The 13,186-nt window shown below is 35.2% G+C and overlaps 1 protein-coding gene across 1 annotated transcript; it reads right to left on the minus strand.

Annotated features, from left to right (window-relative positions):
* Positions 1-2,253: 2,253 nt before the first annotated feature.
* On the minus strand, positions 2,254-8,779 carry LOC117405559 (tumor necrosis factor ligand superfamily member 13B-like). The gene is made up of 5 exons (XM_059029923.1): positions 8,738-8,779; positions 7,498-7,554; positions 4,644-4,756; positions 4,401-4,551; positions 2,254-3,810 (listed from the first exon to the last, which is right to left on the minus strand). Exons 2-5 carry the CDS (start codon positions 7,532-7,534, stop codon positions 3,698-3,700), a joined length of 414 nt encoding a protein of 137 aa, XP_058885906.1. The 5' UTR covers positions 7,535-7,554; positions 8,738-8,779; the 3' UTR covers positions 2,254-3,697.
* Between the last annotated feature and the right edge of the window lie 4,407 nt (positions 8,780-13,186).

Raw genomic sequence — 13,186 nt, forward strand, 5'->3', positions numbered from 1 at the left:
TATTATACTTGTTCTCTCAATCTGTCTTTAGCTGGTTTTAGATCCTAAGTGCTTGGACTGAACAACCTTTCTCGTTCCATTCAGATCATATTACTATATGACTTACTGTGTGTATAAACCACACCGGTTTAAGCCAGCACTTGCACTCTGACTGCACGGAAGCAGAGCACCTTCTCTGCCTCCCTCTCCTCAGCAGCCCCGAGCAGACTAACTGCTTTACTTTTATACTGCCCAATAACGCTCAGGTGCGGATAATCATTACTAATAAAACAATTAAACAATCAAACAAATGTGCATTCTCACATGTTTCTTTTATGCAGGGAGGATTAACCCCCTCCCTGCTGTCTCACTCCACCTGCTTCCTCACACAATATATATATATATATATATATATATATATATATATATATATATATATATATATATATATATATACATACATACATACATATACATATAGGATACATGTGTAAGAAATAAATTGCAATATTGTTATTTTCAATAATGGTATTTGGATTGGGTATAATATTATTCATAAAGCCGAGATTACAATACATTTGACTGGCTTTTAGCTTAATAAAAAAAATATGAACACTACAGTAATGGAAAAAATGTTTTTGTTTTGTTGGATGTACACACAAATGGTTTAAATTACTAAAAAATCTATTATTTCAGGATGTTTTGGACAAAAGCCCTTCTTTGGCTGTGTAGAAAAGAAAAGTCAACACAGTGCAGTAAACGTGTTGTATATATAGGTAGAGTAGGTGGGGCTGGCAGAGTTTTTAAGGTCATATTGTCATGAGCTGAATGGAACGAAGACTACTTCGGAACTCCAGTGAAGCTCCAGGCGAATTCTATGCCAGGTAAAGGGAGGATTTCAATACTGGAGCCACAGAGCAGGGAGTCACTCAGAATGACTGGAAACATCATTACAGTTCCATCTAAAGCTACTTGATCTTTAATGTACTGTGGAGACTCTAAACCCACAGTTTGCAAACAGCAATCTTGCACAAGCTTCATATTGCAAGCACATAATGCCCTCCACTAGTCTGATAAACTAGAAAGAGCTATACCAGAGAGGTAGTGTGATCCAAAACAGCATACATACTAAACAGAGGGTACATCGGCAGTGACGGTCAAGCAGCGTGGAATGGTTTGTTGTTTTATTTGTTTGCTGATTCAGGTAATCGTTCTTTTGTTTACTTGGATACCTGGTATGAGCTATAGTTTCATTTAAAAACACAAGTGTGTGCAATTGTCCATGACCAGCTGCCACTGACTATAAGTCTGTCAGGCTTGTATGGAGCAGCTGCACAGTGAGAATTTTAGCTGCTTACTGAACTGTATGGGAGAGGTTTTAAACATATATATATGTGTGTGTGTGTATGCTAGTTCATGAAGCAATACTGCATACGTCAGACAGGAAAACCAAGTATAGCACTTGACATATTTTGAATTACTGGTTCCACAATTGTTTTTTGCCGTTGATCATATGCAGTGTCTGCCGGAAGCATCTACTTCATGGTTTCATGAAAGCTGAAGTAACTGTGAAAACCAATGTTAGAGCTTCATCTTAGAGCTCCATAGAAGTGTCAAAAAACATCCAGATGCTATGTCGCTCTGAGTCATATGAAGTCTCTGAATAGCACATTATGTAGCAATTGCAATAACATGCCATCTATACATGTCAACGTCAGCACCTCTGAGCGGTGTGTTGGCTATTAGTAAAAACAAGGACAGATCTTATAAAAGCATAGCAAAGTCTAATAAAACACAGTGAAAGCATGATAAGCATAGGTTAGCATTGTAAAGCCAGAGGTATGGTAAGGCATATTAAAATCATGGCAAACCATGGTACACTGTGGTAAATGCATCGTATAACCATGGAAAAATTGCAAAATGGCCTTATAAGTCTATGTTACCTGACATACATTTCTGTACAGTGCATTATACATGTATTTTCTTGTGTGCTTTTCAAGGGCATAGTGTAGCTGCCATCTAGAGGAACTAAACTCCATTACACCTTACAAAACTATTATTCTGTCCCTGACTATAATAATAATAATAATAATAATAATAATAATAATAATAATAATAATAATAATTACATAGCAGTCAGTCACTATTGCTCAAAACTACCAGTTTTATTTCCTAGGACTACTGCTTTTAAAAAGGATAGGAAATTAATAATTAATAACCAAACATTTGTATGTATTTTACCAATTATTTATATTTTTAAGAAAAAAAAATGAAAAAAAGGAGTTTATTGCTTATTTAACTTAATATTTACTTTGTTTCACCCAGCATGCCTTGTTTCTTTCTGTTCCTTGTTTAGATTTTTTTAGGTCAATCATAAACTCCAAATATCTTCATTACATTTATCATTACAGTTATTAAAAGAAAAGAAAACCTATTTGACTGAAATAAGGTTCTAAGCATTTGAAATAAAAAATACACGACTGTGATTTAAAGGAACATTCATTACCAGGTATAGTACGGTTAAGGTACAATATCAGGTATTCTTAAACTTACCTCAGTTGTTTAAAAAAAAAAAACACTTATCATTTTACAAGTACTTTCTTTACTGACAGGTATTTTACAAAGCATGAACAAATTGTTGTTGTTTTGACTTTATCAGATGTAAATCCAATGTAGCTATCAATACATATTAAATCTTTATGGTATATAAACTGTACAATGTACACAGAGTAGGATAAGCAGACCTTTTTTTTGGCGATGACAGTTTTTAATAGGATCAGCTGAATATGTATTTAAAATACATCTGAAGAAGAAACCTCTATGGTCTTGAAAGCGAGGGTATTTTTCATACAAGTTTAACTGATCCTATTAAAAGGTATTATCTGCAATGTACAACGAAACCCATATTTCTATTTTAGAGCCTCTCTAGTACTTTGGATCTGGATCATTGGAAACCTGAACGCTGGGTTAGCCTATATATAATGAAATACTTTAATAAATTGGACCATTCGTTATGTAGGTCTCATATAGCAAACATGTATTTTACCGATGTCGGTTAAAGAAAACTTGTTTGCAGGCATTTCTTTCAGGTAATCTGTTATAATTGCACTTCAAAGCTGTTTTACCCCAGCAGTGCCATCAGGGTCAAATCATTTCACTGGCTGCAAAGCATGTCATAAGGGAAAGTGGCTGGTTGGTTAATAACAAGAAAGGAGCTGTGGAAGGGGTTGAGACGATGACCTAGGCTAGGAAGTGTAACAGGCTACCTGAAAGTAAGACATGCAAACTTTCTTTAACCTAGTATAGTATGGTACTAGTTATACTTTTTTTACATATAAATCTTACAGAACTGCACATGTGGGACCGACATGGCGAATGGAAAGCTGTGACAAGTAAGGGTTTTTGCAATTATTTCATTATCTATATCCCCTTAAGACTCAAATCACCTGCACATGGAAAATAAAAGATATATATTTTTAATACCATGCCTGATGTTTTGAACATCCTGTTTGATTTGCTTGTCACCAGTGATGGCACCATCCCAAGTCACTTTCCGATAAACCATATGTCACAAGTGCTTACACAGCCATTGGGCTTCCTGTTTGTATCAGAAGAAGCTGAGCAGACGCAACCTCACTGAAACAGGTCTCTACAGTGTCAACTACCCTCAATCTACTCAGGCACACCCACAAACAGAGAAGTACATCTTCCACAAAATTCATACAAGCTTTATAGCGCCAAAGAATGTTGAATCCCCATCCAGAGATACCACTGCTGACTGCCGAGGTATGAGGAGTTCAATACTATCTCCTTCTTCCAGTTTTGCAATCCCTATTAGAAGAAAAAAAACAAAAAACACAGAATTTAACATTTTAACGGATGAAAATGTTTTAAGCAAGTAGGCAAGCTGCTGCTATACAAACTGCTTAGAAAGTTAACACTAACTTCTTAAAAAATGAAACTGCTGTTAATATTACAAAGCTTATCCATACAGAGCAGCAGGTGTTGCCAAGTTACTGAATCCTAAAGTGAGAGTTCAGCCTAATCTGGCACCCTGGCCAGTAGGAGTCGCTGTTGTGCTGTTGCTAACCAACTAAAAAACGTACAAAGGCCGATGCTTCACTCCCCAAGTGTCCCCAGTCTAGACCTCCCGACCACGTGACTCACTGTTGTCTGTAGCATTGCCCTCTGTGAAAAATATTATATGAATTACCTATTTTATATAACTTTTCATTTATAATGAATCAGGGATACTTTTGAACTTTACCTCTCAGATTTTGAACTCTGTAGCAAGTGCAAATCGCACATAGCTGACATAGTGAAAACAAATGGAGGCATTGTGGGGTCACTAAAAAAAGCCAGACTTGTAGTAGAAAACATATTATTTAGATTAAGCACAATGCAAAAAAAAAAGTACATACCAGCTGTATAGCAGGTATTGAAAGGAAAATCTTCATTCATATTTTGGATACATCGGAATAAATTTACATTTTGCAGTTCATCTCCAACTATGCTTGCCTTTTTCCTTACTATTATGTGCCCCATTGCATAGATTTTATCCTTATAATAAACCTGTAAGAAAAAAAAGAAAATAATATGTGTTGAATTATTGCTTAACTAGTATGAATTATTTTCTTTAAACTGCTGTAAATCTCTGTTCTTACCTGGCTGTACACAAAAAAGTAACCTGTTTCTTTAACAATTATTGTATTGGTTTGCTCTTCCAGGGCAGTGCCTCTTTTAAGACCTGGAAGCCAAGGGATAGCTGTATTTTCACCTGATAAAAACACCAGAGAGATTTTATACAACATTGAGAGGCCATTCACCACACCCTATTCAGGTGATAATAAAAACAATATTTAAGCAAAACTAATTATTAAAATCCACCTTCTTGCCTCATATTTTCACTAGTAACATTAACTATACAAAAATATAACAATAACAATACAGTAAAAAGAGGTAAAAATGTATTTACAGAATCATCATTATTATTATTATTATTATTATTATTATTATTATTATTATTATTATTATTATTATTATTATTTCTTTATTTCTTAGCAGACACCATTATCCAGGGTGACTTACAGTTGTTACAAAGTATCACATTACAGATAATAGCAGTTATAGAATACAATAAAATCAGTAGTAAAAGCAAATTCAAATGAGAGAAAATAAAAAATACAGTAAGCAATTAAACTTAAAAATATTTGGTTATAAGAGTAAATTCCATTAACCGTGAATACAGTTATCTTTAAAAGTAAAATCAAGGACAAGATACAGAAAGTATAATTATGTTAGTGTGGAGCAGTTAAGTGCAAGTACAAGATGATGCAAGTACTGATACAGTTGGGTGTCATATAGTCCAGCTTAGTCGAGAGTTGTGAGGTTTACAGATGCTGTCTGAACAGGTGTGTCTTGAGTAGGCGCCGAAAGGCGGTCAGGGACTGAGCCTAGAATACAACTGTGTACCAATGATAAAAATCCCATGTCCAAGCAACACGGAAGTGAAAGGGTTTACTAAACAACACTTGTAATGGAGCTTAAGTAAGAAAATCAAAATACAGCTTGTACCAAATATTAAGACAATCACTCAAAATGTACTGTCTCTATGCAACTGTGACGCAGGTCCAAAGCCATTCTGGATCCAAATGCAGATAAATTGTCCTGTTCAAACCCAACACATCTGTCAAACATAAACTGCATAACTAAAACAATGTGGTCTTGACATTTAAATTCCTGGAAATATTTCAGTCAGCACTTGGCTGCTGTCCAGCAATAACAAGCTACCACTTACATATCAAGAACCAACCAATGAGTTTGGATATAAAGTGATTAAGACGGCTCACAAGAATTAAGTATACGGCTTTCAAAGGGTTTAGATGAAATGAGTCGTGTATTCACTTGCTGATGTTTTAAAAATATAATTACAGTGAGGTAGTTACATTAATCGGTCTTTAAAAATCATTTTGCGATCTAGTTCTTATTTTGCAGCTTTTGAAAATCCTGCTGTTACTGTTCAGTTCAGATTACTATGTGTCAGATGGGTCACATTTTAATTACCTTTCAATCTGACCTGTGACTTAATATGGCTGCCATAGTGTAGTCATGTGACTTTTTTTTATGAAAAAGATACTGGCTTTATATTTGGGACACAACTGTGTTCTATGAGTCACTGTCAATTTTGATCACTGTCACACTGTTGCAACCTCATATCACCATTTGAAGTACTAACTACACATTTACAGTGTTATATACAAACTAAAACTAGCCTCGAACTAGGGTCCTGTTTTATGAAAACTATTTTATGTAGCCAGAAAAGTGTAGAAAGTTTTTTTTTTTTTTTTTTCAGTGGTGTTAATGCAGGGCCATACCATATCCAACATATCCATCCAAACCTAAGATATATACAGTGCTCCCTCGCTATAAGGCTCTCGATTATAATACGCCTCAGATATAACGCTCCTACAGCATGTCCCCCAATTCCCTATACTTGTAATTCATGCAATATTTATACAGTAAATACAGTACCGGTGTTGTTCAAACTATAAGCAACTTCTCAGTCTAGCTTCTGTTTCTGTCTCTCCCTTTTGATACAGTACCTGAACTGAAGAAAAGCTGCACTGGCACTTTCTGACACAGATATCTTATTCAGCATTCGTTTCATAACTAAATAAATATTAGGCCTATTACATGGTTATCTTTCCTAATGTATTTACTTTTTTGCTGCAAGAGGAGCTGCAGCTTTCTCCTGGAGATGAAACGCTTCAGCTTTGCGTCAGCCCCACTCCAGAAACCAAACCTGCGGCAAGCCCATTCCCTCTTCCCCTTGCCCGATCCGCTCTCCTTCTCGCACTTGGTTTGCTTGTCTGTCACTTCAAACTGAACTCCCGACCGCTGTTTAGCCAGGCTATTTGTAGTTTAAAAACTGCTAATTAAAATGATCCACGAGTGGGAATGTTACCTTTATAGCAAAGGAGTACTGTATATGAATAAATACTTATGATTAATGTTTAGAAAAAGCTCTGTTAGTAAAGCTTCTTGAATTTAGCCTTTTCTAATAAAGATTACAGTATGTTGGTAACATTATTAACGCAAACAGAAATAACAGTCAAAATATATATATTTTTGTAGGCCTCTAACTCTAAACAGTAGAACAGTTAAGGTTAAGACTTACATGTACAGGCAAGTGCATTCAGTCTAAACAATGAAATAGTCCCTGTTTTCTCTTAAAAAATAGTTTTAAACACTAAAGACAATGTATTAACAATAGTGTTTTTGTGGAACTAGTGCTTTGAAGGAACAGGTTAAACATTGATCCACTACCCTGTGACTTGAACGATAAAACAGTGTGAACAACTGTATGCATGAATTCATTCATACATCAGTACAGTTCTGAACATACACTTTGCAAATTAAGACATTTTATTATCACTTTTTAAATTTTTTTTATCAATTTCAATTACAAAAAATGCATATATAAGTGAAATGTAATGTAAAATAAGGGGAAAAAAGTACCTTTTTGGAAGGTGCTTTTATCTTTGTTTGCGATCATTTGCAAACACGGCTGAAGTACTGGAAAATAAAACAAAGAGTACAAGCCATGTCTGATTAGTTTGTCTTTAACAATCTGTTATTGTGTGTTGATTAAAGTCTTTAAAATCTTAAAAGAAGTAGACAAAGTAACCCTAGACAATGCTGAAAGCACAGCACAGAAACCAGCAGCAAAAGACACAACTAATGTCAAACTGTGAAGAAACAGCAGGAACTGCAGATGTGGACTTTAACACCCACAATGTTTATCTCACCACACTGGAAGTCTTTTCCAATAAAGCTTAATACTGTTATTTACGCACAGCAGTTTTCGACCAGCATTAAATATATAAAATAAACCATATTCTCTACCATCAGATGTCATATATACTGTATATCACTGAATTTAGATTTCTGCCTACAGTATAAAGTGATGTGGTTGCTTAAATTAATCTATACCTTGCCACAGCAGGGTTTCTTAAGAGCATTTTACAGCACTGGGGAATCAGTCTGGGTGGCATCAACCACTTATCTATGGTTTAGATGGGTGGTTGATGCTCTAATGAGTCTCACATTCATTAATTTAGCTCCAGTGCAAAGTTGTTTCCACTTTTAGCAAGAAACAATTCAGATGTAGGTCAAAATTATTGGACTGCTAATTTCAAATTTTAAACAATACTATACTTATCAGAGTAATACACTCACCCCAACTTTCAGAAACAAGTTATGGGTAATATATACAGGTGGTGCATTATGTAGACAGTATACTCCGGTAACACTATTCTACTGTATATCATATGCTGTGGTGTTCTTGATATGCCGTATTAGCTTTTTATTCCACTTAGTAGTGTAAACACGTACATAGGGTCCTCGTAATCTCTGACTATTAATCGCCAGGTTACAAACATGGTTATGGTTCATATAAAAAAAAACCTACCTGTTTTATCAGTGAGATTATTTGACCTGCGCAGCCTTATTCTGTGATTACCAGGCTTTGCTATAGAGTTTTCTGTCCTGAGGTCCTCCAGTATATCTTCTTCATTTACATACTGCACTCTCTAGAAAGGTGACATAATATAATTTAGTCTCAAATTAACATAAAACATAAAATAATTATGTAAATCAAGAAAAGTATTCCAATGCACAGTCTTAGTAGCCTAATTACTTGTTTTGCCAGCTACTGACGATTTCTGTACATATTCTGATTATTTTTTAAATAACTCACCTGCGCTTGGTCCCTGTTTGGTTGGGGCATTTCTCCATCAGGGTAGGTCAATGATACCAAGTGCTCTTCTCGCTTTTTGAAAACCTCTGTCTTCAAAGTGGCTACTTCTGCTTTTAAAGTTATTATGTGATACAAAGAGACAGCTGACAGAGAAGTAGACATTATTGCTGCAAGTGTCAGAAACAATATCGTGGAGATCAGGTACTTCTGTTGGAGATCAAAGTAAATGTTGAGGTTTTGTTCAGTAGATTTCATTCTGGTTTCAAGCCGAGCTCACAGAAACTGCCCTAAGAATCCAGCTGATCTTTTAATAGTGACATCCATTTTTCGTCTAGCTGTAAAAAAAAAAAAAAAAAAAAAAATGCATCCACTGGATTTGGGTTGCTCAGATGTGCAAATCATTTCCTGTCAGATGGGACTATAACTGCATCTTGAGTGATTTAACTTGTAATTGTGATGTTCCTTTTTTGCTTGATTAATGAACAGCAGTTAAACTATTTTAAAGCAAAACTAGGTATACTGTACATTACTATACCTACATTTGCCAACCTAACATGTTAGTTAATATACATATATATTTTTTTAATTTTGTTAAAAAATATTTGTTAAGTTGACATTGCTTTTGCCTAATAGGAACTTATTTTCTGTAAGACTGAATGCTATCTCAAATAATATCTATTTTGCTTTTATTCCTGTTGAAGTTTCCCATAGTTTACAATGGTTTTGTTTAATGGTGTTATGTAAAAAAAAAAGAGAGAGAGAGAGAGAGAGAGAGAGAGAGAGAGAGAGAGAGAGAGAGAGAGAGAGAGAGAATTCAGAAACAGCAAACAGCTCTATGTTCAAGGAGAATCAGGATCCAGCAGATCTTATATATTAATATTCTTCTTCCAAAATGGATTTGAATGTAAAAACAGCAAACAGACATTGTCATTACAAACAGATAGTAAGAGGGTACTGGTTATTCTAAGTGGAATAAAGTTAAAAAGTTATTCAACGCTCAACACTGCAGTTTTATAATCCAAGCTACTTCCTTTTTTCTTGGGGAAGGGGTGGTAACCCAGTCTTTATTCTATTAAGGCTATGCTGCCTCCTCTGTCTTCATCAACACTGTGTATTGTATCCTGGAACTGTTTATTTATGCTTTCGACCATGGACTGACATCTTTTTAAAATGCTTTGTGCTTGTCTGTCCCCAGAATGAAAATAAATATGCTATTCATGTATACTACTCAAAGTTGCCACTTGAAGCTTGGATACAACAGCCTGTAGCATTCCCATACAGAGAGACAGCTCCTAGGTGTGAATGTCATCTCCAAGTTTTAAATATTATAAATACACAATCAACAGCAAATCACCCACACCTGGTACCTGCTTGTTGTAAGGATCAATTTAATGTTGAATTACCGTGCATGATCACTTGAATTTAAATTTTAAAAAAAGTAGGTAGTATAAAATGTTACATATATGATGCATGGTTTCAGGGGGCCATAGCACATACAGAAACATTTCCTGTTGTATATTGTTTTTAATGTCAGTTTATTTAAACCATATGTTATTTGTTATTAGTTGTGTACTTTTTGTAACCAATCATACATTATATTTTTGAAAACGGTAATAAAAATAATTAAAACAAAAGTATTCTCTTTCAAATGACCCTGACATCTGACTAAGCAATGTTCCCCAGGCCAGAGGAACAATCTATTTAGACACTGCTGTTAAGTGTTTAGGATTATTTAGAATGCAACACTGACAACCTTGGTCTTAGATCTGTTATACATTTATAATCTGCATTTACAATGCTTGTGCTAGTATCATTATAAAACAAGCTGCTGTGATTCTGAGAACATGTGTTATTTTACTAGATTCATTGGGCGGATGTCTAATGTCATGGGGGGTCTTGAGCCAAGAAAGTTTGGGAACCCCTCGTCTTGTGGTGATAAAATATGTGCTGATAAAATATATTTAAAAATTATGAAATACTAATTGTAATCACAGCAGTGAAAAGGTAAACATTAAGAATCTTTCACTGTATTTTATTTTGTTTGGAAACATTAGGCAGTAGTGAACACCTACAGTATAGAGGTCCTTGAATTAACAATTTATTTAAAATGTGTTGTTTTTTTTAATCTAAAAAGGTTCAGCATATGTCCATAGCAAATATCAATAAATAATAGTTCAGTACGGATAATCCACAATGTGGATGATTTAAATTGCAGTGGAACAGACGATTTAATGATGATAATGAATTTGGCCGGAGATCTTGTCCGTGGGTGCTGACAGCTATCCGCAATGTTGGCTGACTAGCGAAAACACGATGACATCATGTAGTCTAGTCCACAGATAAGAAGTGGCTCACAGGGCCACCGCCTCCCAAAAGAACAAAGCTGCCAAATGCAACAACTGCAGTGGTGCAATGCCACCTACCCCCCAAAATAGGAAAAGGATAAATGAAAAGTAAGCAGCTGAAAAACAGGCCAGCCTACCCGAGCATGAAATGCATTGAGGGAGAACCCGGCCTCTCTGGCCTGCCATGCACCCTGCAGACTAATTAAGACTAATTAAGACTAATTAAGAATAATAAGAACACTCAGGTAACGAAAAAAAACCCTACTCGCTGGGAGGAGGAAACCTTAGGGAATCCATGGCTGATGGTAGCACTTCCTCCAGGCTCTAAAGACGGCCGTCTCCGTTTGGCCTTGCCAGGCGTGACTGTGAGGCCAAACAAAAGAAGCGACATGAATGCAAGCCACGCAGAGTTTTTATGGTGCTTGTATATGATGTGTTGATTAGTGGGTGGATTCTCCTTCCGGAAATACAACCAAGTTTTTCCATGTAAACCAAATACACATTTTTGTATTCCTAATTATGATTAACTCTTTTTTTTTCAACTATGCAATTCTAACATTTCTTTCAACTTTCAGGTGATACATTTCAAGTAAATCATAGAAAATTGTGTCAGTGAATAAAGCAATGCATTTTTTTTAAAGAGTTGACTTTGAAATTCTGTAACCTTGATGTCTGCTATATCTTCATTTAAAAAAAAAAAACCTTTGGAGTCAGTAACAGCTGTGGGCTGACCTTTTTAAAATCTTGTGATTGTCTCTCAGTTGTGTTAGTGACTTTCAGTACAAGCATGAAAACCACAGTACTGAACATTTTAACGTCACAAACCTGAAGATGGTGGAAAACACCAAGCATGCTTAAACACCTGCTGTGGTTTTGCATTTGATCCATTTACTTCCTTTTAAGATTTTTAAAAAGCGAAGTTCTTTTAACCACAATGCAGCCGTTTTTAACCATAAATGATCCCCATGTCTGTAGAGCAACATTCCTTGTGTGGTCTCTGCCCTTCTTATGATACTGAGCATTTGAGTGGCGTCACTAAAGATATAAACAGAAACTGGTTTTGATGGAAATATCTACAAAGGGTTGTAAACAAATTACTGAAATTAAGGCAAATTGGACAGTTTTGTTTGACCCTTTTGGTGCACTCAGAGCATGCTTGTGCACAAATGCTTGAATTAAAGTTGGTTTTTAGGGAAGTCTGCTGGAAAGCAAGGTGGATATTTTAAAAGGCTTAAAAATGGTACTTAATTTAATACTTTTCACCATTTACAGTTTATTATTAAATTTTTTACCTGTTTCATATCCTATGTTATGTGTTCTGTATAGTCCCATATAGTTATTGTAATTTAGATGATTGTTTGCAATGCTTAGTAAACTTTTCCAGGAAATGAGACTGAACACAGTACCACACGCAAATCTGCCACTGGGCCTGAATACAAGAAAAAAAAACATAAAAAATGTCTTTCAACTCAAAGATGTGTGTTATTGGATTAATGTCAACAGTTTACATGACATTGCACATGCTTGCAGTATTGTGTGATGACACGCCTACTACACATCTAAAACGTTCACCTAAAACGCTTTGAAAACTGTAAACAAAAATTGCTGAAAGAAAACCACATTGAGAATAGGAAGGCTAATATATTGAGACATTGAAACTTGTATTCTATGTCACTGACCTCCCAACCCATTATCAAAACAGTAATCAGTTCAAACTAAAATAAACTGAATGTATATTACATTTAATAGAGCTATGTATAAGACAATGACATGTTGTTTTATCACAAAGCTATTTTGTTTTTAGAAGTTATGAGGAACATTCTCATGATGTAAAATGAACGACTAAGAATGAGGTACAAGGCTACATCAGGGTGCCACATGGCATCTCAAACATTGCTTATAAAAAGACTCCTACAGGATGATTTTCTAAAGTGAGGTGAGAAGCATATTACAGTTGCACAGTGCACTGAAGCCAGTAATGCTTTTCAGTAGCAATTTTTACTGGAATTGTTTTTAGGTCTACTCCGCTGCTGCAAATATAAGTTCAAGGAAAAAGGAAGTTCTACTTTAAAATGGTATTTTCTATGTTGGTAGGTAGTAGTAG

Source organism: Acipenser ruthenus, chromosome 9, assembly GCF_902713425.1.
Source record: "Acipenser ruthenus chromosome 9, fAciRut3.2 maternal haplotype, whole genome shotgun sequence".
Lineage (NCBI taxonomy): Eukaryota > Metazoa > Chordata > Actinopteri > Acipenseriformes > Acipenseridae > Acipenser > Acipenser ruthenus.

Coding starts and splice junctions, on each gene's coding strand:
- LOC117405559 (XM_059029923.1), bottom strand. CDS start 7,534: ATGATCGCAAACAAAGATAAAAGCACCTTCCAAAAAG. Junction 4,757..7,497: donor TAAAAGCACCTTCCAAAAAG/GTACTTTTTTCC, acceptor TGTTTTTATCAG/GTGAAAATACAGCTATCCCT. Junction 3,811..4,400: donor CAATACCTGCTATACAGCTG/GTATGTACTTTT, acceptor TTCTTCTAATAG/GGATTGCAAAACTGGAAGAA.